At 38.8% G+C, this 25,623-nt stretch overlaps 1 protein-coding gene and 2 long non-coding RNA genes across 9 annotated transcripts; 1 reads left to right on the forward strand and 2 right to left on the reverse strand.

Annotated features, from left to right (window-relative positions):
* Positions 1–21,456, forward strand: LOC145518695 (uncharacterized). The gene is made up of 4 exons (XR_014063150.1): positions 1–79; positions 1,070–1,172; positions 2,376–2,436; positions 20,177–21,456. It is a non-coding gene; the product is annotated as an uncharacterized LOC145518695 (long non-coding RNA).
* Positions 48–5,967, reverse strand: LOC145518696 (uncharacterized). Its single transcript, XR_014063152.1, has 2 exons — positions 2,758–5,967; positions 48–2,716 (listed from the first exon to the last, which is right to left on the reverse strand). It is a non-coding gene; the product is annotated as an uncharacterized LOC145518696 (long non-coding RNA).
* On the reverse strand, positions 6,067–25,584 carry UBXN8 (UBX domain protein 8). 7 transcript variants are annotated; one of them, XM_081523525.1, is made up of 9 exons: positions 25,190–25,584; positions 24,902–25,044; positions 20,643–20,765; positions 18,939–19,009; positions 17,154–17,276; positions 16,238–16,375; positions 14,542–14,583; positions 8,813–8,887; positions 6,067–6,360 (listed from the first exon to the last, which is right to left on the reverse strand). In XM_081523525.1, the coding sequence occupies exons 2-9, from the start codon at positions 24,987–24,989 to the stop codon at positions 6,193–6,195; spliced, it is 828 nt and encodes a 275-aa protein (XP_081379651.1). In that variant the 5' UTR covers positions 24,990–25,044; positions 25,190–25,584; the 3' UTR covers positions 6,067–6,192. The 7 variants fall into 7 exon arrangements, with proteins under 7 accessions (XP_081379651.1, XP_081379652.1, XP_081379654.1 ...); XM_081523526.1 differs by lacking the exon at positions 14,542–14,583; XM_081523528.1 differs by having other exon boundaries at positions 20,643–20,654; positions 24,902–25,584.
* Between the last annotated feature and the right edge of the window lie 39 nt (positions 25,585–25,623).

Genomic DNA, 25,623 nt, shown 5'->3' on the forward strand with positions numbered 1-25,623 from the left:
GCGTTTGCAAGGGAGGTCAGCACCGCACTCTCTCCTCCTCAGGGACGCCTGGTGAAGGCGGAGGGCGAAGAGCTCTCAGGTAAGTGAGAACTCCCTTTGTGTCTGAGGACCGGCTTCAAGGTACATGATCTGTTGTGCATCACAGAGAGCCCACACTTTGAAGGTCCTTGCAGCTGCTTTCAGGCTCTGCCATCACCATCCTGAATTCTTTATTTTTGAGCAAAAGTTCTCATATTTTCCTTTTTCACTAAGACCCACAGATGAAGTAGCCAGTCCTGTTCCAAAGTGATGTGGTAGCCCATGCTTGGCCTTTACAGATGCTAGAATCTTTGCTGAGCTTTTCTTATCGACTTCTAGAGCAGTTACCTTTTGTCTCATCCATGTGAAATGGAAAAGTCTGTCCTGTCTCTCCTCCCAGTGGGTTATCTTTAGAGTTCAGTTTCTGTGGTTGCCTTGCAGCCTCTGAGGGCTCAAAAACGTTGCCATTGTGTCTTTCATCAAGCTGTTTTTAGGGTAGGAGAAACATGTTTTGCAGGTTTCTAAGGGAATTTTTTTCACATCCTAAGTGGAAGTCCAAAACTGCTGTATGGTTCAAAACTTGCTCTTTTCAGGATCTCAAAATTTCAGCCAACAGAACAATTATCTGATTAAGGCTAGTCTTCCCTCTCCCACCCTGGCTCCCCACCCCATCCCCCTACCTTAAAAGGAAATATCACATTTCTTTTAAAATTTCCTACAGAGAAAAGATGGTTTTGTTTTTTATTTTCTCTTCTGCCCACAACAAAATATGTGTTAGTGTCACTGTCAATAGTAGAACAACCTGAAATGACAATTGCAGTATTTTGATAATAAGCAGCTATGGTATCATTAAACCCAATTACTCAACTGATCTCCCCCATTAGCTCAAAACAGAGAGGGAGAAAGTTACAAAGTGAAGTATGAACAGAGAGGAGGAGTAATAAAATTAGGGGGAATTCTCTAAATAAGGATATATGGCTTGTGTGCTAGAGATAAATAGGTTATACAGTACACATATTGACTGCACACTCTTTTTAAATACTTGTGCCAGCTACAAATTGGCATGTGCCATCTACCTCCACAAGGATTAAATCATGAGCTGCTGCAGCTGCTGACCTTCAACACCCCCTGAAAAGAGCTCAGGGTGAAAACAGGTATGACCCACTCTGTGTTCTGGGAAAAAACTGGCAGAACAGGTCTTCAAATAGATATCTTCAGAAGATTTTATGAGCCCATCTTGCATCTCTTCATAATTAGAAAAATGCTGACATCATTAGTGGTGACACCTGCTCCCCATGACTAGCAGCAAGCCTCTGACAAAATATGAGCTTGACTGCACTGAGCCCTTCACTGAATCATATATTTCACTGACCTTCCCCCCTGCCTCTTGTTAGCGATTTCTCAGCGCAATTTGAAATGCTGTCTCCTGGGCTTTAGTCCTCATTTTGCCCCCAAATAAAAACATAACCCACAACTCTCATGTTGTGCTTTTTTTTCAGTTGACACTCAGACTCTTCGTTAGTATACTAAAGATGAATGTCTTCTAAATTTTTCAATATCGCTCCTTCACTGAAGGATATTATTCAAAACAATAATACATAGGCTAAGTTTCAAGTTAGTTTTCCCTCAGGCTATTCTTTTTTAAAAAATCTAAAGCATTTTAAGTGACACTTCTCTTATAAATCACTTGACAAGTTACAAGTCTGCTTCTTTTTTTGTCTTAAGCTGGTGATATCTTTAAACATTTTATCATGGAAAATTAAACAAAAGTAGAAATAAGAGTATAAGGTGCCTCAGTGTATCTTTTACTTAAATTTAATATTTATTCATCTATATCCCTACCTACTGTCCCCCTCTGATTATTTTGAAGCAGATTTTGACCATAATTCCTATCATATTGTAGTATGTATCTTTAAAGGCTTTCTTTTTTTCTCACCTAACCACAATACCATCACATCTAGAAAAAAATGAGTCCTTAATCATATGTTTCTAATTTTTCCAACTCATTGGAAGAAGACTACAGTATAAGAGAATGGTATTATTAACCAAGAATCAAGATTTAAGGCATCTGCAGTTTCCCTAAATTAAGAAGAATTAGCTTTTATCACCAAGGTAACAATTAACCATCTATTTTTAGCACTTTAGCTGTACATGCAACTCACAGTGTTTTTTCTTTGTGTTAAAAACAAATGTATTACCAGGCAAAGAAATGGCCTTAACATTTTTATGTTAGAAATCGGGGATTGGAGGAATATTTATCCCACAAATTTTAGGACCTATTTGTTAATGTCTGGAATTTTAGCTTTAAAAAAAAAAAACACAGATCTTTTTAAAATGGTAATAATTCTTTTCTGCAGCCAATATCCTTGGAAATGGATGTGGATGGACAACTGAAAATAGAACCTGTGATCAGAACAGGTAAATATGGAAATGTTTGGATTTTTTTTCTTTTGCATTTCTCTTTGCATTTGAATCTATTTCAAAGAATAATGGAAGCTTCCCGAGTCTTTGAAAGGGATCCTGATTAAGAGATATCAACAGCTAGAGGAACCAAAGAATCCAGAAAAATAAAAAGTCATTCCTAAGGATGAAGGTCTTTATATTGCTGGGGACAATGCCCTCAATATTGCTTGTACTAGTTAGTTATTGCCACATGACAAATTTCCCCAAAACAGTATAGCTTAAAACAATGTGTATTCTCTCTTCCACCATATCTGTGAGTCTGGAATCCCGGAGCACCTTAGCTGAGTGGTTCTGGCTCAGGGTCTCTGATTAGGCCGCAGTCAAGGTGTCAGCCAGGCCTGCAGTCTCTGGATAAAATTGAAGCTGGAGGATTCTCCCCAAGCTCGCTTACAGAGCTGTTGGCGAGAGGCTCCCATTGCCTGATCCATGGTCATCTCCATTAGGCTGCAAACAGTATGATTCCATCAGAGTAACTGATGAGACAAAGCCAGGGAGAGAAGCAGCTGTCTTTTATCATCTAAGGTGAGAAGGGACACAGCATTACTTCTAGTTCATCCTATTGGGCCTATGATCCACCCTGGTACATTGTGGGCGGAAACAGTACAGAAATGTGAATACCAGGACAGAGGGACCACTGGGGCCACTTGGGAGGCTGGCTCCTACAGCCTACCCCCTCCCAAGGAATATAAAAGTCTCCACCCATTCCGGCATCAGCTCGGCATCAGTCCAGAATCTTATCAGGTCCAGGTGCAGATGGAGCTATGAGGATGTATGCAGCACTTAAGCACAGTTGCTCTCGCTCTGTAGGCCTGTGAGTAGCAATGGTATTCCCCCTCCCCATGCCCAGTACACATGCTCATCAGACAGGATGATTCCTGCTCAGAAAGACAGAAAATGAGCAGCACACAGAAGTTACTGGTCTGTGAGCAGTTCTGAAATCCAGCTGGGCAAGTGTTAGAAATTCCTTGACCAGAACTCAGTCTTCCTGCCAGGAAATGACTTTCAAATGGCTCTTGACTTTGGCCCTCGGAGGCTTTGGCCTCATCTTCTGAGTCATCCTTTTACATGAAAGGTTTACAGGGGAGCCATTTTCTCAGCTTGCTTCCCACCAGTAGAATCTTCGGGGTCCAAAGGCCTCCCTGTATTTTCACTTCTCTGTCTCTTTCGGTCCAAGTTGACCAGGTTCCTGCTGATATATTTTTAAAACTTTGAACCTTCTTTGAGTCTTTTTCTGAGGCATCATTTTTGATCTTTTTTCAGATCTTAACAAATGACTTTACAGTTGTACTGTTGTGCTTTCCTGAGAGTGTTAGCTTCCATGATGGCTGAGAAGGTAAAGAATCTGCCAGCAGTGCAGGAAACTTGGGTTTGATCCTTGGGTCTGGAAGATCCCCTGGAGAAGGGAATGGCAACCCATCCAGTATTCTTGCCTGGGAAATCACATGGACAGAAGAGCCTGGTGGGCTACAGTCCATGGGGTCGCAAAGAGTCAGACACAACTGAGCAACTAACACTTTGACACTTCTGAGAGTGTCCTTGATTTAACTTTGCTCTGAAGCCATTTCGTTTGGCATTATTTGGGATCTTCCAAACCAGTGAACCCTGGTTCCTTTTTAAGTCCTTTCTTGAACTTCTCTTTCTTCTCAGTTTACTATAAGCAGCAAGAAGAAACAGGCTGATGTTTTCAGTACTCTGGTTGGAAATAGATTTAGCTAGATTTCTTAATTTGTTAGCTGCATTTTCCAATTCCCACATAACTGCACAAGCTCCTTACCCTTGCTGTTGGCTTCACTTCCTTGCCACACAGGCCTCTCCATGAGGCCACCCACAGTATGACTTCTTTCTCCATTTGAGTGACCAGAGACAACCCATGACAGAAGCCACAGTCTTTCATAACCTAATCTCAGAGTGACACACACCACTTCTGTTGAATTTTATTGACCACACAGACCACCCCTGGTACAATGTAGGAAACCACACAGTGTGACGGCCAGGGGGCAGGGATCATTGGGGACCACCATGGAGCCGCTCCCACATTTCCTAAGCAGCATCATTACTTGGTAGGTTTTACAATAATCATTTTTTCCAGAAGGTCTAAAAATATGAGGTCTTGTTTTTTTAATCTATGGCACGTAAGTACAGAAAAGTCTGGCAGGACCTACAGAATCGCAACGTCAGTCATACTTATTTCTGGTATTGAGATTATGCGTGATTTTACTTTTGTTTTTGTAACTTTGTTTCCAAATGCTTTTATAATTAATTTACAATCAGAAAACATTGTTCTTTTTTTTTTTTTCCAATGTGGAATATTCCAGGGAAAAAGAAGTTAAAGGTTGGGACAATTTATTATTTTCAAACATTCTGTATTAAGCACTACTAGACACTAGGTACTTCTGAAGGGAAAGGATGTAATCCTTGTTTTTAAGAAATTATGTATTTGGGAAAATATAGCTATAATACAGTGTAATAAATTCTACAGAAGAGGAATGAAAGCAGCTTAAATAAAGGGCAATACACAGAGGAGCCAAGTTAAACTGACCCCTTAAGATAGCATGTGGGGACTTCCCTGGTGGTCCAGTGGTTAAGACTTCCAATGCTGGGAGCATGGGTTTGACCTCTGATAGGGGAACTAAGATCTACATGCCTTGGGGCATGGCCAATCAAACAAACAAAAAAAACTTAAAAAAAAAAGTGATAGCATAGCAAAAGGAGTGGCTGGAATAGACAGTGTTTACACCATCCTTTGGAGAAGGCAATGGCACCCCACTCCAGTCCTCTTGCCTGGAAAATCCCATGGATGGAGGAGCCTGGTAGGCTGCAGTCCATGGGGTCGCTAAGAGTCAGTTGCTACTGAGCAACTTCACTTTCACTTTTCACTTTCATGCATTGGAGAAGGAAATGGCAACCCACTCCAGTGTTCTTGCCTGGAGAATCCCAGGGATGGAGGAGCCTGGTGGGCTGCCATCTGTGGGGTCGCACAGAGTCGGACACGACTGAGGTGACTTAGCAGCAACACCATCCTTGGAGTTTGAACTTGTTAATATAGTGTGTGAATACACCATTATAGAAGTCTAAGCAGGGAAATGAAGTGCCCAGATATATTTTTAAAACTCACCTTCATTTTGTTTTCATTGTTTTATCTTTAAAATACTGATCCACCTGGAATGTTGTAAATGTTACAATAAAGTGCAAGGCAAAATAAAATAAATCTCAAACATTACTTAAGTAAACATGAATACAATGTTTACTATCAAAAAGAGCTTTGAAACATTTTCAAAGTTTAATTTCTAGAAGTACAGCAGACTAAACATTCCTACTTAGAAGACCTTAAAGAGTTTGAATGGTGAAATGTTCACTATGGCAAGGCTCACTGAAAGGAGAAACTGATAAATGGCATCAGCTGGGGAAAATACAAATTAATGAGCACCTTACTGTATACATCTCTATCTCATCCTCATTTGGTACGTTGTAATATGGCACACTCCCAAAATTATTATATGTAGAGAGCAATCCTTTTCTAATACTTTATGTGCATACATTTCCACGGAGATCAACATTGAAATGTTTGCGGCCTTGAGCTCAATCAACGTATGGCATGATTTTAATGTGAATCCTCTATTGTCCTGTAAGGTCATGGTGTAACTGATTTCATGTAAAACAGGTTTCATGTAAAACTGACTTCATGTAAAACAGCTAGTTGGCATTTCTTAACTAGCTGCTCTGCTCTTTCTCTTCCACGTTGAGTACAGTATCCACAGTTATTCCAATGTCCTGCAGTGACCAGCCTCCCTCTACTTCCAGAGGCCTTCTGGGAAAGGAAGTAGAAAGGCTGTAAAGGGATGTGCGATACCCAATCTTCATCATCCAGTCAAATAAGACCTAGAAGAGAAAAAGCTTCGTTAAAAATACTGCACACAATTGTGTCCCTCATGATAATTTATGATCTCTCATTGTTAAATCATGCCCCTAGGAGTCATGAAACAGAACTTTCATGTCTTTCAAAGGAACTTTCCAGTGTTTAAAGCAAAACAGCATGCCATGAATTTTGAGATGTGAATGACCCTTGATACCTTTTGTTTCAAAGAAGGCCTAGGGACTACTGACACCTACAGGCAGCAGAAGCATTTAACAGTTAGGAAAGCTCCAATCATAGGGCATGGGGAGATTATTCACTAAAAAGGTTAAGAACAAAAGGTTAGCATTTGGGAAAAAAGTCATTTAGATTACAATCAAAGCCAATAGTCCACATCAAAATCACCCAGGAACAGTCAAGACAGACATGTTCACGTGCCAGAGACTCTGCCTTTTGATAATAGGCCATCCCTATGAATGTATTGCATTTCCTATCATAAAGATTCCCACTGTAATCGTCCAAATTTCCACTAAAACTCCTGCTAAAGGATGGTGTGTTGCTTTAGGAAGAAAGCTGAATGACGGAATGTTCTCAGGGGATGCTGGTATCAATTATACTTATATCAACTTATATACTTATATCAATAATTATACTTTATATAAAAGTGATACTTATATCAATTATAAGTAACCCCTGACTTCTACCACCTCCACGTACCTATTGATATTCCATGTAATAAATGTGCATTATGTCATACAATGCCATAATTTTACAATATATGAATGTGCCTTAGTTTAACCAATGGCTACATAAGCACTTATATTATTACCTTTGATCATTTGTCATTATTTCCAAAGAATAAATTCTCATAAATTACTGGGCCAAAAGATATATTTTTCAATATATACTGATAAATTATCCCACAAGAACAGCAGTCTAAATTACATTTACATGAACAATGTGAATGTAATATAATAAGAATCCCTGTTTTCTGCACACACTGCCCAAAACTGGTTACTCTTCTTTTTAATCTTTGACAATTTGATAGATAGAAAATGGTATCCATTTTAATATGCACTTCTCTGATTCTGAAACCAAACATTTTTTTCATGTTTATCACTTGGTTTTTAATTTTTCAAATTTTTTTAGCTAGCATAATCATCATTACTTTATAAATATTTATTAAATTGTTGTTGTTTAGTTGCTAAGTCATGTCCGACTCTTGCAACCCCATGGACCCCCACCAGGCTCCTCTGTCCATGGGATTTCCCAGGCAATTTTTTTTTTCTATAGCTAGCATAATCATTGCTTTATAAATAATTACTAAATTGTTGCTGCCAAATTTTTAACTTGATGAGCTTTATAGAATTTACACTTTTTATGTAGTCTAACCTACTAGTATTTCCTATTGTAGTTTATAGTAGTCTAGACATGGAGAAGGCAATGGCATCCCACTCCAGTACTCTAGCCTGAAAAATCCCATGGATGGAGGAGCCTGGTAGGCTGCAGTCCATGGGGTCGCTACGAGTTGGACATGACTGAGCGGCTTCACTTTCACTTTTCACTTTCATGCATTGGAGAAGGGAATGGCAACCCACTCCAGTACTCTTGCCTGGAAAATCCCATGGACGGAGGAGCCTGGTAGGCTGCAGTCCACGGGGTCACTAAGAGTCGGATACGACTGAGCGACTTCACTTTCACTTTTCACTTTTATGCATTGGAGAAGGAAATGGCAACCCACTCCAGTGTTCTTGCCTGGAGAATCCCAGGGACGGGGGAGCCTGGTGGGCTGCCGTCTATGGGGTCGCACAGAGTCGGACACGACTGAAGCGACTTACCAGTCTAGACATAGAAGGTTAAATGCAACAATAAAGAGAAAATTATTTAGACAATTACTTAGATTTTTAATGCATGCATAATGATAAATTCAAATGTACTTAAAATCAGAAATACCCCAACATATTAGTACTTGGCTTTGGTGTCAGATGGCAAATCAAAATTGTTTTTCACTCTAGTTTTCTATATTTTCCAAATCATTGCTAGTGAACACAATATTGTTTTTAAAAGAAAAAAAAAAGTCTATTCGAACAAAAAGAAACAAGCTTTAGAGAATTATCTGAAAACATATACAAGCAGTGGGGCTTCTTAGATTAATAATCCATTAGGGATAATAAGCATAGAGTTAATAACAGCTGCTTCCTAAAGATTTGAAAGCATCTTACCACAGAGCTGTGAAAATATAATTAAAAAACAAATTAAAAAAAAGGAGGAACTGAAAAAAATCTGAATGCAGAAATCACAATTCAAGGAGGCTCAGCATGCCTAATTCTCCAAATTTCTGTCATGTAAAGTGTACATAAATCCCATTTATCCTCACCTGATGGTAGTGCAGACAACAGAGAACACATTCTTCCAGCATGAGAATAAACTATTGCCAAATTCAACACAGATATTTCTCCAAATATGATTTTTCCTCACCTGTGAACTGCAAGACTTAAAAAACCTTCTCCTCAGCACACGCCCAGTTGGACAGCGGAGAGCTACAGTCACGACCTGAGGAAAAAAGTGTTCAGATGGGAATTCCAACCACCGCTCTTTGTAATTCCAAAATCACTACTCCTGTGAAACACCTGTACCTCATTCTAGGCACTCATGTGGGGTTTTGTAGAAATTTAGCTCTCAGAGTTGTACGCCAACATTAAGTTCCAGAGAAAATTCATCTTAAACACAGAAATAATTCTTCTGAACCGGAAAAATATCTTCCCAGTGCTTGAGGAGACCAGTGACAGAGTCTTCCAGAGAGGGCGCCAGAGACGCGAGGCTTCTGTCTGCCCAGACAATATCAAGACTGCAGCTGGGCTTTGAAAGAGGCCTTACCAAGCCAAGATGATCCAGGGCCACCTCAGAGTCTGCAGGCAAGACAAACACTGGACTGGAAGGAAACAAAACGTTACCCAGGCCACCCCATCATTGTAGGCTGGGCACCATGTCTACCTCATGGGAACAAGAGATGAGCCTGGAGTTAGTCCTGGCTGCTGGGGGTCTAGGAGACCCCCTGTTCCTGGGAGCAGCTTTGTTCTACATATTGAGTTCCCCCACAATTTTTCCTCTGATAAAAGTGTTAAATAGCTAAAAAGAGCTTGCAACATGCTAGTATTTTAAAGAACATTCTAAAAAAGAAAAGAGTGGGAAAGATCTAGAGATGATCATACTAATAAGCAAACTAAGTCAGAAAGAGAAAGACAAATACCATATGGTATCATTTATGTGGGGAATCTAAAAACAGATGCAAATGAACTTATTTACAAAACTGAAATAGACTCACAGACATAGAAAACAAACTTACAGTTACCAAAGTGGAGGGCTAAATTAGGGGTTTGGGATCAGTAGATACAAGCTACTATATATAAAATAGATGAACAACAAGGTCCTACTTATATAGCACAAGGAACTATACTCAATATCCTGTAATAAACCACAATGAAAAAGAATATGTATATATGTATAACTGAATGACTGCTGTCCACCAGAAACTAACACAACATTGTAAATCAACTATACTTCAATTTTAAAAAAAGATGACAACCCAGAGGGATGGGATGGGGAGGGAGGTGGGCGGGGGGTCCAGGAAGGGGAACACATGTAAACCCAGGGCTGATTCATGTCAATGTATGGCAAAAACTATTACAATATTGTAACGTCATTAGCCCCCAACGAAAATAAATAAATTTATAAAAATAAATAAATAAATAAATAAATAAATAAAGATGACAAATCAGTCATTAATTCTGACATTCATTATTCACCCTCAGGAAACCCTTTCTGATGGTCCTATGGAAAATGTTTTAACCCTTTCTTATGGGTAAGAAAGGCACACTTCGCAGACGAGGATGCTATCTTTTTCTTGTTTTTAACTTTTATGAATGTTATCCTAACTGTCCTGAGAGTTTTGTTGGCAGCACAGTTACAGAAATGGTGGAAATGGTGGTTTTATAGCAGCACCCACCTGCTTCAGGAAAGCCACGTTAGCAAATATTTCCATGCAAGAAGGTAGGGTGTTTGCTTCACATCCAGATTGGTGCAGTGTTGAGCTCTGTTACTACTTCTACTAAAGGAGAGTTTTATAATAAAACACAAACTAACAATCAGAAATTAAAAGCCAATTTTGCTTATTTGTAGAACAATAAAACCTAACTTTTACAGTGAGGTTTTGTCCAAACTTTAATGATCTGAGAGGAGAATTAAAGCCAAATCCTTTCAAAGAAACTAAGGTTAAAATATAGTGACTTAATGTTTACCATTATGATTAGATAAATACTTAAGAGAACAATCGTTGTTTGAAACCTAGTTACTGATTTATTTTTACAATTACTGTGAAAGGTGGGTCTGTAATTTCTCCTAAGATTACTAACAGTCTAGTGGACTGACCTATGAACAGGTCAAAGGCCTGGATCACAATCCAAATTGTAAAGTCAATCTCTGTCCCAAACACAGACTTTTAAATGAAATCTAAATGAAAAGGAGCAGCACTAATTAAAATTTGGCTCCCCTTAAAATGAAATAAGATAGCATACAATAATGAAAATAGTTGCTATGGTATTATGGTAATTACATGATGATTTACAAAACGCTTTTCAAATTATCTTAAATGCTACAGTTATTGTCTTTTCGGTTATTGTCTTTTCAGTTTAAAAGTAGAACAGTAACATGTGGTGACTATTCTATTGTGAATTCTAGACTACCATGAGTTAGTTCCTCCTCTCATTTAAAATATCTTACCAAATTATTTTATAACTCTTTCGATAGTTGTAATATGAAATACATAACAGGCACTTAAATCAGGGTATAAGGCTTAAGAATGGCATTGTTTCAGATTCCACCCCCCCTTTCAGAAATCCACGTCAGCCATTAGTTCACTCATCTATTAGTCTGCTCCTAAGTCCAAGGATGCTTCCACTATAACAGGAAATTTCTCATACAGCTATTGTAAAGCCTACAGAGCCACAGCTACTACATATACAGAATACACACAAACACAGTGAAAACTTCATACTGTTCTGATAACCTTTAAAACGAATGTTAGTCCCTTCCCTGAGCAACAAAGATTTATTAAGATGTCCCTCTATTCTGTGGGTGGCACCATACACTTAAAGGGCCTAACTTTAATAAGAAAATAGAGAATGTCCTGAAAATTAAAATCTCCAGTATTCCTAAAGGTGAAATCATTTTTTTATATATGGACTCATGAAACAGTTATGTGGCTTAGGGATTAAAATATATTAGTTATGATGGGCAAGCTTTATGTATGCTGATAGATCATGATCAGAGCAAAGCTTCAAAGTTGACAAAATACAAAATGGTACTTTGCAGAAAGCCAGAAACAAGTATGACTATGTGACTGACAAAGACAAACATCTTAAAATCTGGGGTAACTGTGGCATAGTGCTCATTGCCAACTCCAGGTGTGCCTTTTTAACTTTGAAAGCACTTTTTTAGGGTGATGGAGTGAAGGATAGGTAGGAAAGGCACACTCTCCAAACTAGAATGCTTCTTTTTTCTTGGTTTTAACTTTTATCATGATGATGACATTCCATGCCTAAGGTCTACTTTCATTATTATTAAACAGTCCAACTACAACAGAGGGGAAAGGTCAGGCAGACACCTGGAGGGATCAGGCTAATTGCTCAGAAACAGCTCATTAGATCAAAGAGTAGGGTGACCAAGTCAAGGAGAATAAACTGGAACACCCAGAGTCATCCCGGGAGGTAAAAATAAGGGCTGATGAATGGCTAGCAGGGAATTAGGAATTTACCCTTTGAATTCTAAGAAATCTATATGCAGTAGCAGCTGCACAGGTGGAAAATGCCTTGCCCAGTGATGATTCTGACAGAATCAAAATCTTCCAAAATTTATTTTCTTTTCTTGATTAGTGTAGAATAGAATACACTGGACAAGTATCAAGTGGTGTTAACTATACATTAGCAGCATTCTTCACAAAACTTTATTATATAATTTAAAATTGCTTATACCTGATTGATACTATGTATATATGTGTGTATACACATTTTACATGTGATCCTCAGGCAATAATTTTTTAACCTTAATTTTGTTGACTTTATTAGCCAAAAACAGCAAAGAGGACCAAAAATCAGAGCAAAGCCAGAGGAGAAGCAAATAGGAGCAAGGAGAAGCAAATAGGGATAGTATTGCTTCTAGGGTAAACAAGGCAGTTAAGGCAAGAGGTTTCACACAGCCAGAGGGCCTGGGCTCCCCTAGGAGGGACCTCAAAATCTTGCCTGTGGCTTCAGCCTCAAGTTGAGATGGGATGAGACATGATTGAGGTTCATCCCAGCTCTAAAACTCCACTACTGTGACGGACACTTTAATGAGCGTGGCACAGAAAGTCATCTGTCAAGTATGGGAAAAGAGCAGAAAAGAAACAAAACAAATAACTCTTGTAAAGTGGAGAGCAACACCGACTGCCTCCGGCTGGAGGTATCTTGACCTTTTTAGGGTTACAGACCTAAGATTCTGAACAAGAAGATCGTCCTTCCACCTGTAGTCGCAAAAAGGTACAGTTTCGAAGGATTTACTGACCACCTGACATCTATCATCACCTTTGGTGAGAGACTGGTGTTCTGTAGGAGTAAGGTCATGCGCTTTAAAGCCAGAGTAGATGGTGATTGCAGCCATGAAATTAAAAGATGCTTACTCCTTGGAAGGAAGGTTATGGCCAACCTAGACAGAATATTTAAAAGCAGAGACATTACTTTGCCAACAAAAGTCAGTCTAGTCAAGGCTATGGTTTTTCCGTGGTCATGTAGGGATGTGAGAGTTGGACGGTGAAGAAAGCTGAGTGCCAAAGAATTGATGCTTTTGAACTGTGGTGTTGGAGAAGACTCTTGAGAGTCCCTTGGACTGCAAGGAGATCCAGTCAATCCATCCTAAAGGAGATCAATCCTGGGTGTTCATTGGAAGGTCTGATGTTGAAGCTGAAACTCCAATACTTTGGCCACCTCATGCGAAGAGTTGACTCATTGGAAAAGACCCTAATGCTGGGAAGAATTAGGAGCAGGAGGAGAAGGGGATGACAGAGGATGAGATGGTTGGATGGCATCACTGACTCTATGGACATGGGTTTGGGTAAACTCTGGGAGTTGGTGATGGACAGGGAGGCCTGGCGTGCTGCAATTCATGGGGTTGCAAAGAGTCAGACATGACTGAGCGACTGAACTGAAATTCTTAAAAGGCATTCCCTGTCAACCTGAGCTGTACTTAGTTACTCCCATATTATAAGTGGTTGTCACAGATACCAACCCCGAGCTTGAGGAGAGGTGAGGATGTAGGAGGGTCAGGACAGACTATCATGGGTTTGGATGTGATAGGTGTTAACAGGGACGAATTAGACCTTTGGTTTTTCCTTAAACTGTGTTTCTCCTGGGACTGATTACACACTTCATTGTCTCTTTCTGTAAGGCTTTCAGAAGTTTCCTCAGTATTTTAGTATCCAAAATACTAAACTTATGTGCTGCAAATGTGCTGGCAAAAATGAGACCCTCCAGCGCATTCATGGCTGCCTCAGAAATGGTTTTCAGGGAGTATAACAGTCGCTGAGAGTCAAGAAATGGAAAACTATCCAGCTTTCCTTTGCCTATGCCATTTCACGGCTTTAAAGATGTACTTCTGTACATTAGAGACTGAGTGAAACTGAGCTGGGCAGCCGCCACAGATTATGGCAAAGCAGTCAGGCAGAGGACACAATGCAGAGTTGGGGTTCAGTCCAACTCTGACCCCAAACAGCAAACCATCTTTCAATTCAAACACCTACAAAGTAGCTACATCCTCCATTTTCTCTTTTTTAATGGGAAAACTACAATTTGAAGTCACCTGCCTATTCTGATTCTATTTTAATAGGCAACTCATTTGATGACCTAACATTCTGGGAAAGACCACATATCCAATCTCTGCCCGATGAAGTGGGAGGGCTTTAAAACACAAGCTCAGAAAACAGTAGGCTTCCAAAATAGTGCTTGACTGAAGCATTTGATACCACCCCATATTTGAAACAAGACCTAATCGTGGTGCAAACACATAAACACTGTACTATTTTTTCTTTCTAAACCCAAATGTAGGTAAGATGTACTTAACTTGATGTTAAAGAAAATTAAAAATACATTGATTTTCAAAGAAAAAAAAGATAAGCTTACTTCTTCAGCTGTTTCAGGAGGTTCTTCAGGTAAATCAAGAACCTAAAGAAAGTTAAGTATTTAGTAACAGGAATGTAAACGGAATAAGAAGAAAATAACCTTGAAGAGAAGAGTTCCTTTCAACATGGAGTTTGGACATATCTATGCTTAATGAAATCTTTTCTTTTAATATACATTTATAAAATGCTTACAAAGAGAATGAGACTCAATAAACATTTTCAGATAAGCAACTCTGTGCTAACAATACATCATAAAAACAGGATTTGAAAAAAAAACAGATCTCAGATGACAGCTGCTAATCTATACACATTTAAAGAATGTTGTGTTTATGCTGTTCTAAGATATTACATAAAAATGTACTACTAAAAAACAGAGGATAAAAATTAAGTTCAGTAAAACCCCGCAATTATTTAGGTTCACACATATATGCGTCAGGATGAGTACATATATATTTCTCTTCACTGGCGCCTTCTAAAGGGCTGGAAAACCACCATTCACTTTGGTTGCTTTCATGATTTATCCGTGTTTCCCTATTTCTGTTACTCTATTAAAAAAACAGATGTATACAGCATTTTCTCTCACTAAAACACTGTACAACAATTTCACCTTCAAGGGATGCTTTTTATTTTTTAATACCATAGATTCCATATTTTATAACATTTTATCTAACAAACATTCATTGCATTTATTAAATAATTTGTTTTTATTTGGTATCAAAAACATGTGACGGTCAATTAGAATTTACCATCAGCATGAGATAATCTATGCTATTAACAAATAGCTAAGAATCTTACAAATGTAATGAGTCCATGTAGCTCTCTAGATCTTTTTCAAATGTTAGGAACAGTTCAAAGACCCAGTTCCTACCCTCAAGCTCCATGAAGGGACCAGGAAACCTCAGACTGAGAAGCAACACATTGGAAACTACTTTTAGGGAACACATAGCTTAGCAGCTTTCCCTAACTCAATAGAAACACACTTATTTCAACCTTAGCCAGCTCCAAATCACAGTCTTCTTAGGGATTAAAGATTTGAAAGAAAAGAAGGAGTAATAAACCTGGACATCACTTTAGAGTGAATGGTTGCTAACTCATTCCCTAAAAGGGGCACTGAGGACAATGATATATTCATGTTAATAACGTTAGCCACTCAACTAAGCTCCAATACTTTGGCCACCTGATGTAAAGAGCCGATTCATTGGAAAAGACCCTGATGCTGGGAATGACTGAAGGGAAAAGGAGAAGCGGACGGCAGAAGAAAAGATGGTTGGAAGGCATCACTGACTCAATGAACATTAGTTTGAGCAAACTCTGGGAGATAATGGAGGACAGAGGAACCTGGCATGCTGTAGTCCATGGGGTCACAAAGAGTTAGACACAACTGAGGGACTCAACAACAAAATATATGACTTCATTGTATCTTAGCTGCCCAAAGGAATGTCTCCCTTAGTAAATATTGCATTTTTTGTTTCTACATAATTAAATTACTTCCTTAAAAAGAACTATTTACTAAATGTGCTATCATTTACCTTCCTGGATTCCTTGTAAGTTTGGCTCAGAATGCTAGTATTTTAACAAGAAAAGTGATTCTTAATGAAGACACCATCTGGATTCCCTCAATATACCACTTCCACCCAAAGAACAATATCCCTACTGTACGCAGATACAGCTCAGTGAACAGGTATTAAGTAATGGACCTCCTTCTTCGTGGGCTGCTCAGCGGGTGGTGAAACTTTGGTTACAGGCTTAGGCAAGTTCCGTCTCTTCGCTGCTTCTCTGTTTGCTGTTTCAAAAGATGTCGGACTCTCACTATTAAGCCCCAAATCTTCATCACCCTGGTCAAAAGCAAACTCAATTCAGAAGTGAAGTCACTACATAAAGCAGTTGCATTTTATCTTGCCATCTTTCACATTACCTTTCTTACCAACCCTTGATGGTTTCATGACATATTTACCATTATGAAATGGATACAAACATTTTGCTTCACTGTCAGAATCCTGTTTACCCCTACTGGATCCTCTTCTTTATGGGATGATGAAAGGTACAGTGTAAACAGAAAGCAAAAAAAAGTCTTTGGGACAGAAAGGATCTTACACAAAAAAATCTACAGCCAGTTCCTCTAAAAATGAATTTCTTTATAAATATCCTTTTTTCTCTGAAAGAAAACTTAACATTGTAAACTTCCACTTGCAAATGACAAAATTCATACTCAGTGCCAAAGAAAGAGAGTCAAAGGTCAATTTGGCTTCACAAAAACAGAGCTAAACAGAATGAATATAATGTGAGCTTATAATACCCAAGAGATTTGGATGCCCTCATATAAAAGGTGTGATTTAGTCAACAGTTTTCTCAAAGACTGTCTTAAGTTAGAACTTCTCAGGGATCTAAGTTATATGCTCTTTAGGCACCAAAAGCCACTTAAACATTTGACATACAAATATGATCAATAAAAACTAAATATATATATATATAACTGATATATAAGCATTATTAATAAAGACTCCTAAAAATAGACTGGAATAATAATTTGCAATTTTTTAAAAAATTAGTATATGTTAAAGGAAGCATACACAATAGCAGAATTCAAAATATGAAATGAGAATATTTTCTAACCCCAAGTTTATGACCATTGCTTAACTTCCAGGTTTCACCCGTCATCTGATAAAAGCGTTCTTCCAGCTTTTTCAATTTCATTTCCTGGCTAGGTTTTAGAACATTCTCTATGTATCTGCTGACCTGTTGCATAAAAAAAAAAAAAAATCAGGTGGCATTACTATATATTAACACCCCTAAGATTTTATTTACATTGTCTATAAAGTTGTAAATAAGAAGCAGGTAAGAAATGGTGTTTTAACACTAACTCAGTTTTGCCAAAAAAGCTACATCCCCCACTGTTGCATCACTCTCTAAAAATCTGCACATAATGCAAAGAAAAACAAATGTTCTGTACTTCTGCTTGTATGGCAGTGTGCCTATATATCCTTTAATGGGTTTTCAGTGCAACAAAAACTTACTGGGGGTTGGAGATATAAGTATGCCCAAGTGCTACCTGGCATTTCAAGGTCATGAAAATAACTGTTAGATGATCATCCATGGTAAATGCAACTTCTAGTTAGCAAAACCAATCTTGGATAGGATGAAGCAAAAGCAGTGCTCAGAGGTAAAGTTATAGCTGTAAATATCTAATTAAAGAAGAAGAAAAGATATCAAATCATTAACTTTACATCTTAAAAATCTTGAAAAAGAACAAGTTAAACACAAAGCTGGCACACGAAAGCAAATAATAAAGAAGACATAAAAACAGAGAATAGAATAGAAAAACAACAGAACCAGTGAAACCAAAAAGTAGTTCTTTGAAAAAAAATTAACAAACCTTTAACTTGACTAAGAAAAAGAGATGACAACCAAAATCGGAAATGAATGTAGAGAAAATGAGACCCTCAGAAACTGTTGGTGGACATACAAAATGGTATAGCCAGTGTGGAAAATAGTTTGGCAGTTCCTCAAGAAGTTAATATATAGAATGACCATATGACCCAGCAATTCCATTTCTATGTATATACCCCCAAAGAATTGAAAATAAGTTCTCAAATATTTGCACACAAATATTCACAGCAGCACTATCCACAGTAGTCCAAAGGTGGAAGCAACCTAACTGTCCATCAGTGAACAGATAAATTCTGATACATCCATACAGTGGAATATGACTCAGTCATAGAAGGAATGAAGTGCTGATTTATGCTATATGGATGAACCCTGGAAAACATTAGGCAAGGGAAAGAAGTCAGACAAAAAAAGTCACATGTTATATGATTTCACTTGTATGAAACATTCAGACAGATCCATACAAACAGAAAGCAGATTGCTGGTTGCCAGAGGATGGAAGGAGTGAGGAGTGGGGAAATAACTGTTTAATGGGTGTGGGGTTTTCTCCTGGGGTGAAGAAAATGTTTTGGAACTAGACAGAGGTAGTGGTTGTACAACACTGTGAATATTCTAAATGCCACCAAATTCGGGCTTCCGTGGTAGCTCAGCTGATAAAGAATCTGCCTGCAATGCAGGAGACCTGGGTTTGATTCCTGGGTTGGGAAGATCCCCGGGAGAGGGGAACGGCTACCCACTCCAGTATTCTGGCCTGGAGAATTCCAGGGACTGTATAGTCCATGGGGGTCACAAAGAGTTGTACACGACTGAGCGACTTTCACTTTCACTTCTCAATATTTATACCTTTTAATTCTTTTAGATGGGCTAAAAGGGTGATAGGCAGTAAGGCCAGGCGTGAAGTCTGAAGACGGCTCTCTGAAGTGAAGTAAAAGTCACTCAGTTGTGACTTAAATTTGAAATTCCCCCAGATATTTTTGTATTTTCTCTATATACTTTCCAAAAAGTAGGCTTTACCTTTTCACCCTGTGTCTCTTGTTGTTTTTTCCTCACAAGTTTTTGCCTTTTCTCATTCTTCTCTTCTTCTTCTAAGATATTAAAACATATAAGTGCTTTTTAATTCCCATGTATCAGTAAGTTGAATGTTATTTTCTCTGAAAATCATCTGTAGATCTTCACATTTGGGGAGAGAAAAGTCTTCAAAAAACGGACTTATTTTTCAAATAGTAAAGATAAGATAGACACAGACAGTTTAAACAAAGAAATCTGCAAGAAATTTCTTTCTGTAATGCCGGAGTCCAGCTCCAGCAGCCAGGGAAACGCTCTGAAGGGATGAATGGTGTCAGCGGAGAGAATGATGCAGCCTCTCACTCAAAGCACTGGACTGCATGTTTATTTTAAGCATCAGGTTTTCCTTTATACTTTTACAAAAGCATTAGGTCAGAGGTATGACATCTTCAGTTTCCCCTCACCCAGATTTACTGTTTCCATAAATCATTGTTGTCCTTCAGAGTTCCCTCTTAAGTGTCCTTGTGGTAACATTGTAACTCAAGTTTGTCTCTGGGCTGCATACCACATTCCTCAGTTTATTTATCTTTCTAAATCCTGCTATCCCCTAGTAACTTAAGCTCATTATCTCCTAAAAAGGCTTTTAGCTATTAGTATCTCTAAAATTCCTAGTTTCTATAAGCTATAGTAAAATATGCCAACACTACAACATACCTTAAACTTTTAGCTTCTAACTATTCTTAATTATTCCTAAATCCTAAACTCAGCAAACTACTTTTGCCATAAACATTTCCCTTACAAGCAGGTTTCAGATAACAATGTTTCCCATGGCCTCAAGCTGCCGCCTATGTGCTCATCCTGGAACATTCTTTGTAAAGGTCCTTGAACAAATGTAACTTTATGGATTATTTCCTGGGCAACTGCAGAAGGCTTTGTGCTTTCTCATGCAAGAACAATAAGCACCTTAACATACTTTCCAGCCAACTCAACCGAAGGAAGGAAAGGACAAGTCAGAATCACAAGACCTAACTCCTTCATCCTGGGACCGTGCCTGCGGGATGAGGAGAGGGGGTTGGGGCCATGCCTCCATTTTGTCAGTAATGCCTAACGTGGCTCCCAACACTGTAAGAAATGTCAGTCTGTAGGAAAAGGTCTGTTCTGAAACAAAAACTTTCTGACATGTATTAATATTGCATATTACAGTTTTGGTTGGGAGACTTCAAGAATAATGGGTTTTTTTTCTGCAGGTCCGGATAGGGTTTTGGCAGCTCTACAGAAGCCCATTGCCACACATGAGGTGTAGAATACTGTGCTGCATCCATTCGGTCACCCTTGGACATGATAGTAAAAGCAATATACCTAGATTCTCAACGTGGGATGTGAGTGGCAACCCTTGCAGTGACTTAACCAATATTAGATTATAAGCCACTGAATGTCAAGAGAAGGGATCTCTGCTATTGTATAGACCTTTTGAAGTTTGGGTTAGAAATGATATAGTTTCAGACATATACAAGAAAAAAGAACAATTTCTCATAAAAATATTGAGGTATAGCCCAATCAAAATTGTTAACTAAAGTTGTAAGTATTACTTTACCATAAAATTACACAGCACAAATTAATGGTAAAATGATTCTTATTGTGCAAAATTTCTAGAATAAAGGAAAGAAATTTCTGTAGAAAAGTATAAAAGGGTAGTATAAACAATAAACTTACCTTTCAGATAAACTTGGGAAGGTTTAAACGACTTAACCCATGAGGTAGTCACAGAAATAATTAATGTAAGAAGAGCAAGCAGTAGGAAAATCCGGCCACACAGCAAAATTAGATCTTTGATTCCTTATAAAGGTTAAAAAAAATTACAATTACAATTCAAACATCTTTCTTGATACTAATAATAAGTACTATAATACATTAGAAGATTATCTGTTCTAGAAAAGTACAGTAAAAGTTAAGGTATGTAACTGTCTTAAGATTTTTCATATAGTCTCCTTTGGGCAACAAAATTCATCATGACTGTCATTACCAAAACAAGTTTTTATAAAACAATTCTAGAACATCTTATCGAGAGATAAGGAGAAGGAATTTAAGTATAATCTGAGTGACTGGCTACATTATAAACATATGACTATCAATAATGCATAAATTCTGGTTTCCTTTCTGCTCAGAGAAGGAAAGAAAATAATCCACATAATTGGGAATTAAATTGTGATAGTATCATCTGATCAGATTCTAGTTCTATTTAAAAACAGCCACTCCCACTGAAACACCAAATTCTTCTCACAGGTAAATTATGCAATTCTGTACTTCTCTATTGCTCAATATTTACTTCATCATTTGTAAATAAATTTACTAGATACACGTTTGCCTAGAAAAAATTAAAATTTCAGTACTTGATTTTTATTATTTTAAGAACCAAATGAAAATTAATCAGCAAAAATGTAACAAGTACCTACTTTGTGTAATACACTTTGCCAAATGGTAGGGAGTGTACGTATAAAGTTGGATTAAAAATGGTTTCCACCCTCCACGAATTTCTAGTTTTGTTTTGTAATTCTCAAAAGTTACCAGGCAAAAGTATAGAGGAACCATCTTACCAGTGTGATGGGGGCTGGCAGTTAGTCAATTAACTAAGAATTAACAAAGGAATCATATATACAGACTTAAATATTTTATTTTTAACTGAAAACAGATACACACATACATATATATATATATATATATACACACACACATATTATATATCATCCTTAAAAAAATAAGCAATTTAAATTTGTTTAAAGTTTTTTTGTTTTCTTTTGCATTACAGCCCCTCCAACCTTTGCCAGCATTAACTACTGATTCAGGCATTGTTCAATATGACATGTAATTAACTCTAGAGTAACTATGAGCATTTCAAAAGTAATTTGACACCTAGAGTATATATATTTAGAGAAACAAATGCTTTATGGAATTTATGTTCCATAACACTGCTTTTTGTTCTAACAAGCAAGCAATTTCAAATGGGAATACAAAAGAACTAGATTTATGTGTACACCTCTCAACTAAGAAATTTTTAAATTAAGCTGAGATGTTTTGTTTATACTATGCTCAAGAGCCCATATGCAGGACACTTCAAAGGATAACAAATGTGATGAACCAGCATTAAAACACTTAGCTTAAGTATAAGTTAAAATGTATCAGCAATGAATGCTTTTACAGAGTAGAAAAAAAACACGGATCATTTCTCAATATATGTCCAAAAATATAGCACAGGTGAATGAATATGTCTGAATTCTCTTTGGTAATTCAACTAGCAGCTCCAGCTAAAAGAAGCAGGATCTCTAAGTCCTGGTCCAAACATAACTAGCCCTGCAGCTGTTGCACTGAGATGTATGATTTTTAAAATAGACTAAAATACTGTTACTGGATATTTGCAGAACTAGTAACAACAAACCAAAGTAGACAACCACCAGTTCACAGTTGTGAGAGGATTCTAGAAGAAAGGAGTTAAGTGAAAATGTATAAAACTAAATGGAAAGGCTACCAGGAGCCCAGTTGCATTTTCTAGAATTTTTTACTTTTATTAAATTAGATATTGTGATAAGTGATGGGAATACAAAAAAAGAAGAAGGGGGGGTCTCTGTCCTCAAGAAGTATGTTATCCTGTGGTCAGAGCTTATCGTGTGAACATCTTCCGCAACCCTGAGTAACTACCTTCTCACTGACTAGTGGCTAAAATAATAGTGCAAAGTAGATTACAGATGAGCAGAGTAATGGTGAATTCTGTAAGGTAAGGAAGCAGGTAGATTCTGGAATAAGTATGAATTTAACATTTCTGTCTATGATTTAGATAGAGGTCTTGTTAGATTCCAATATGGCTAGAAACTTCTAGAGAATGTAGATTTTTTTTAAAGGCATTTCAGTTTAATTTTTTATTTCAAGCAACGTTCTGGGTACCTGACTTCTTGGGGGTAGGGGTAAAGAGAGGAAATATACAAAGTTAAACTTCATCATGGTCTCTAATTCCCTTCCTCCCTCTCTCTTTCCCTCTCATCCATTCATTGATTTATGCATGCATGCAGCAAGTAGAGATTGAACCCCTGCCTTCCACAGTGAGAGTGCAAGTCCTAACCAATTCCCGAGAATTCTCACAGTGACCAATTTTAGAAGTGAGTTTAATAAGGGAGGCAGACATGTAAACAGATCATTAATATGTCAAAAAATGAACGGATTCTCTACCAGTCCACGTTTCCTTTCATTTTTCCTTTTATCACTGGTACCACTAACTGCTTGAAGTTGTTCTCTGCCACATGTTGGAATCATCCTTGAATCTGTCCTTTCCCTCACCAAAGTCATTAATCCATCAACAACCCTGCTGATTCTACTTGGCTAAAATCCCAAATCTGTGCACATTTCACCTCCTCTGTTATCCTAGTCCAGGCCAACTGTCATCATGACTTCCCTACTTCAGAAGCCTAACATGCCTCACTGCTTCTGCTGTAGCATCCTTGCAAAACATTCTCCACACAGAACCCAGTGACCTCTAAAAAGCCTTAAGGAAATCCCTTAACCTCACTATATCTCAGTTTCTGCCACTCTAATGACAGAAAGCAAAGAGGAACTAAAGAGCTTCCTGATGAGCGTGAAAGAAGAGAGTGAAAAAGCTGGCTCAAAATTCAACATTCAAACAACTAAGACCATGGCATCCAATCCCATCACTTCATGGCAAATACATGGGGGAAAGTGGAAACAGTGACAAATTTTATTTTCTTGGGCTCCAAAGTCACTGCAGATGGTGACTGCAGCCATGAAATTAAGACACTTGCACCTTGGAAGAAAAGCTATGACAAACCTAGACAATGTATTAAAAAGCAAAGACACCACTTGGCAGACAAAAGTCTGTATGGTCAAAGCTATGGTTTTTCCAGTAGTTGTGTACAGATGTGAGAGATGGACCATAAAGAAGGCTAAGGATAAGAAGAGTTGATGCTTTCCAGTTGTGGTGCTGAAAAAGACTGTGGAGAGTCCCTCGGAATGCAGGGGAAGCAAACCAGTCAATCCTAAAGGAAATCAAACCTGAATGTTCATTGGAAGGACTGATGCTGAAGCTGAAGCTCCAATACTTTGGCCACCTGATGCGAAGAACTGACTCACTGGAAAAGACCCTGATGCTGGGAAAGATTGAAGGCAGGAGGAGAAGGGGGTGACAGAAGATGTCATAGTTGGATGGCATCACCGACTCAATAGACATGAGTTTGAGCAAACTCCAGGAGATAGTAAAGAAGAAGCCTAGTGTGCTGAAGTCCATGGGGTTGCTGTCAACAAGTTGGACACCACTTAGCGACTGAACAACAAAAATAGGGATTATAACAGTACCCATCTTTTTGCCTTTTCATACTGATTGTAAAGAGGATTAGATGAGATAATAAATGAACAGCATTTAGAATTTGGTGCTAAATGAATGTTACTGATACTATCTTGCGCCAATCTCCCTGTATGTCTCCTTGATCTAGCCTCAATGGTCTTCATCCTTTTCCTCCAACGAGTCACAATTCCTTTGTCTGAAATGTTTTCCAGCTTTTCAAAGGGTTGATTCCTTATCATTTAAATCTCGGCTTAAATTCCTCAGCAGGTTTACCTTACGTCAGTTTGTTTCTTTCTGAGCATTCAACACAATTTGAAAGTCATGTATATGTTTGTTCCTGTGCTTTCTGGCTCTGTTCCCTTACACGCAACACCTCACCATATCTAGGGCGACTTTTTCAGCCACCGAGAGTCAACTTTCTCAGTGCAGCCTTGCTTTCCCTCTACCAGACTCCTACCCGGACCCCAACCCAGACGTGGATCCGGAAGAGGGAGGCCGGCGCGGTGCAACCTGGGAGTCGTAGTCAAAGCCGCCCAGAGGCCTCGCGGCTGGGAAACGGAAATTCAACGCAGTGTTCATGGGGCCGTTACCCGAGTTTCAGGGTCAAAAGGGAAAAGCCAACACTTACCCAGATCTGGGATCCCACGCCGGAGCTCCAGACACAAGAGGGGGAGAGCAGAGAGTAGAAAAATACCAACAACCCCACGAGAAGCCATAGTGACGGGAGCCCCGCTTCCGGGCGGAAGGCCCGCCCCTTCCGGGTGCGCCTCCCTGGCAAAGCGGAGTGGAGACATTGTTAAGGGAGGAATTTGGGGAGACAGCTAGACCCTGAAGCTGGGTCGTTGGTCAGATTGAGATGAGCCCAGGTTTTTGAACTCATAATCCCATTTGTAGCGTTAGAACAAATGCAGGACACCTCACGTCACGTGGGCGGTGAGACGGCCTCGCTGGCGCCCGCCTAGCCAAGTCCTGTCAAACGTGCGCTCTGTCAAGTCAAAAGTGGGCTCTGGCGAGGCTGGCCGCACCTGGGTTCCGGAGACTGTGAGAAAGAGTTGTCAAGAGTAAAATGAGGCGTAATAGAAAGGGTACGGGCAGTTGACTCTGTGAGGAGGAAGCCTGGCCCTTTGGCCGTGTGTCCGTAGAGGGTGCTTGTGGACTTTTGGGTCGGAGCAACTGAGCGCCACTCCGCCGAAGCACCTTCTTCATCGCCTTGGCGCTCTCTGGCCCATTTCGTGGTCTCTGGTTTTTGTGTAAAGATGATTCAAAAGTGGGTCCTGGCACCTAATCCTGGAGACCCGCTAGCCCTTCTCCACTCCTGGTCAGTTTTGCCAGCAGGGTTATTGTTAAGGA

This window comes from Giraffa tippelskirchi, chromosome 8, assembly GCF_054371585.1.
Source record: "Giraffa tippelskirchi isolate mGirTip1 chromosome 8, T2T-mGirTip1v1.2.pri, whole genome shotgun sequence".
Classification (NCBI taxonomy): Eukaryota; Metazoa; Chordata; class Mammalia; order Artiodactyla; family Giraffidae; genus Giraffa; species Giraffa tippelskirchi.

What these genes read in the sequence shown, in the direction of transcription:
- UBXN8 (XM_081523523.1), bottom strand. Translation starts at nt 25,067, where the DNA reads ATGTCTCCACTCCGCTTTGCCAGGGAGGCGCACCCGGAAGGGGCGGGC. An exon ending in AAGAGACACAGGGTGAAAAG is followed by an intron (nt 17,277 to 18,938) that starts GTAAAGCCTACT and finishes TTTATGCAACAG; the next exon opens with GTCAGCAGATACATAGAGAA. An exon ending in GCAATGGTCATAAACTTGGG is followed by an intron (nt 16,376 to 17,153) that starts GTTAGAAAATAT and finishes GCTTTTGACCAG; the next exon opens with GGTGATGAAGATTTGGGGCT.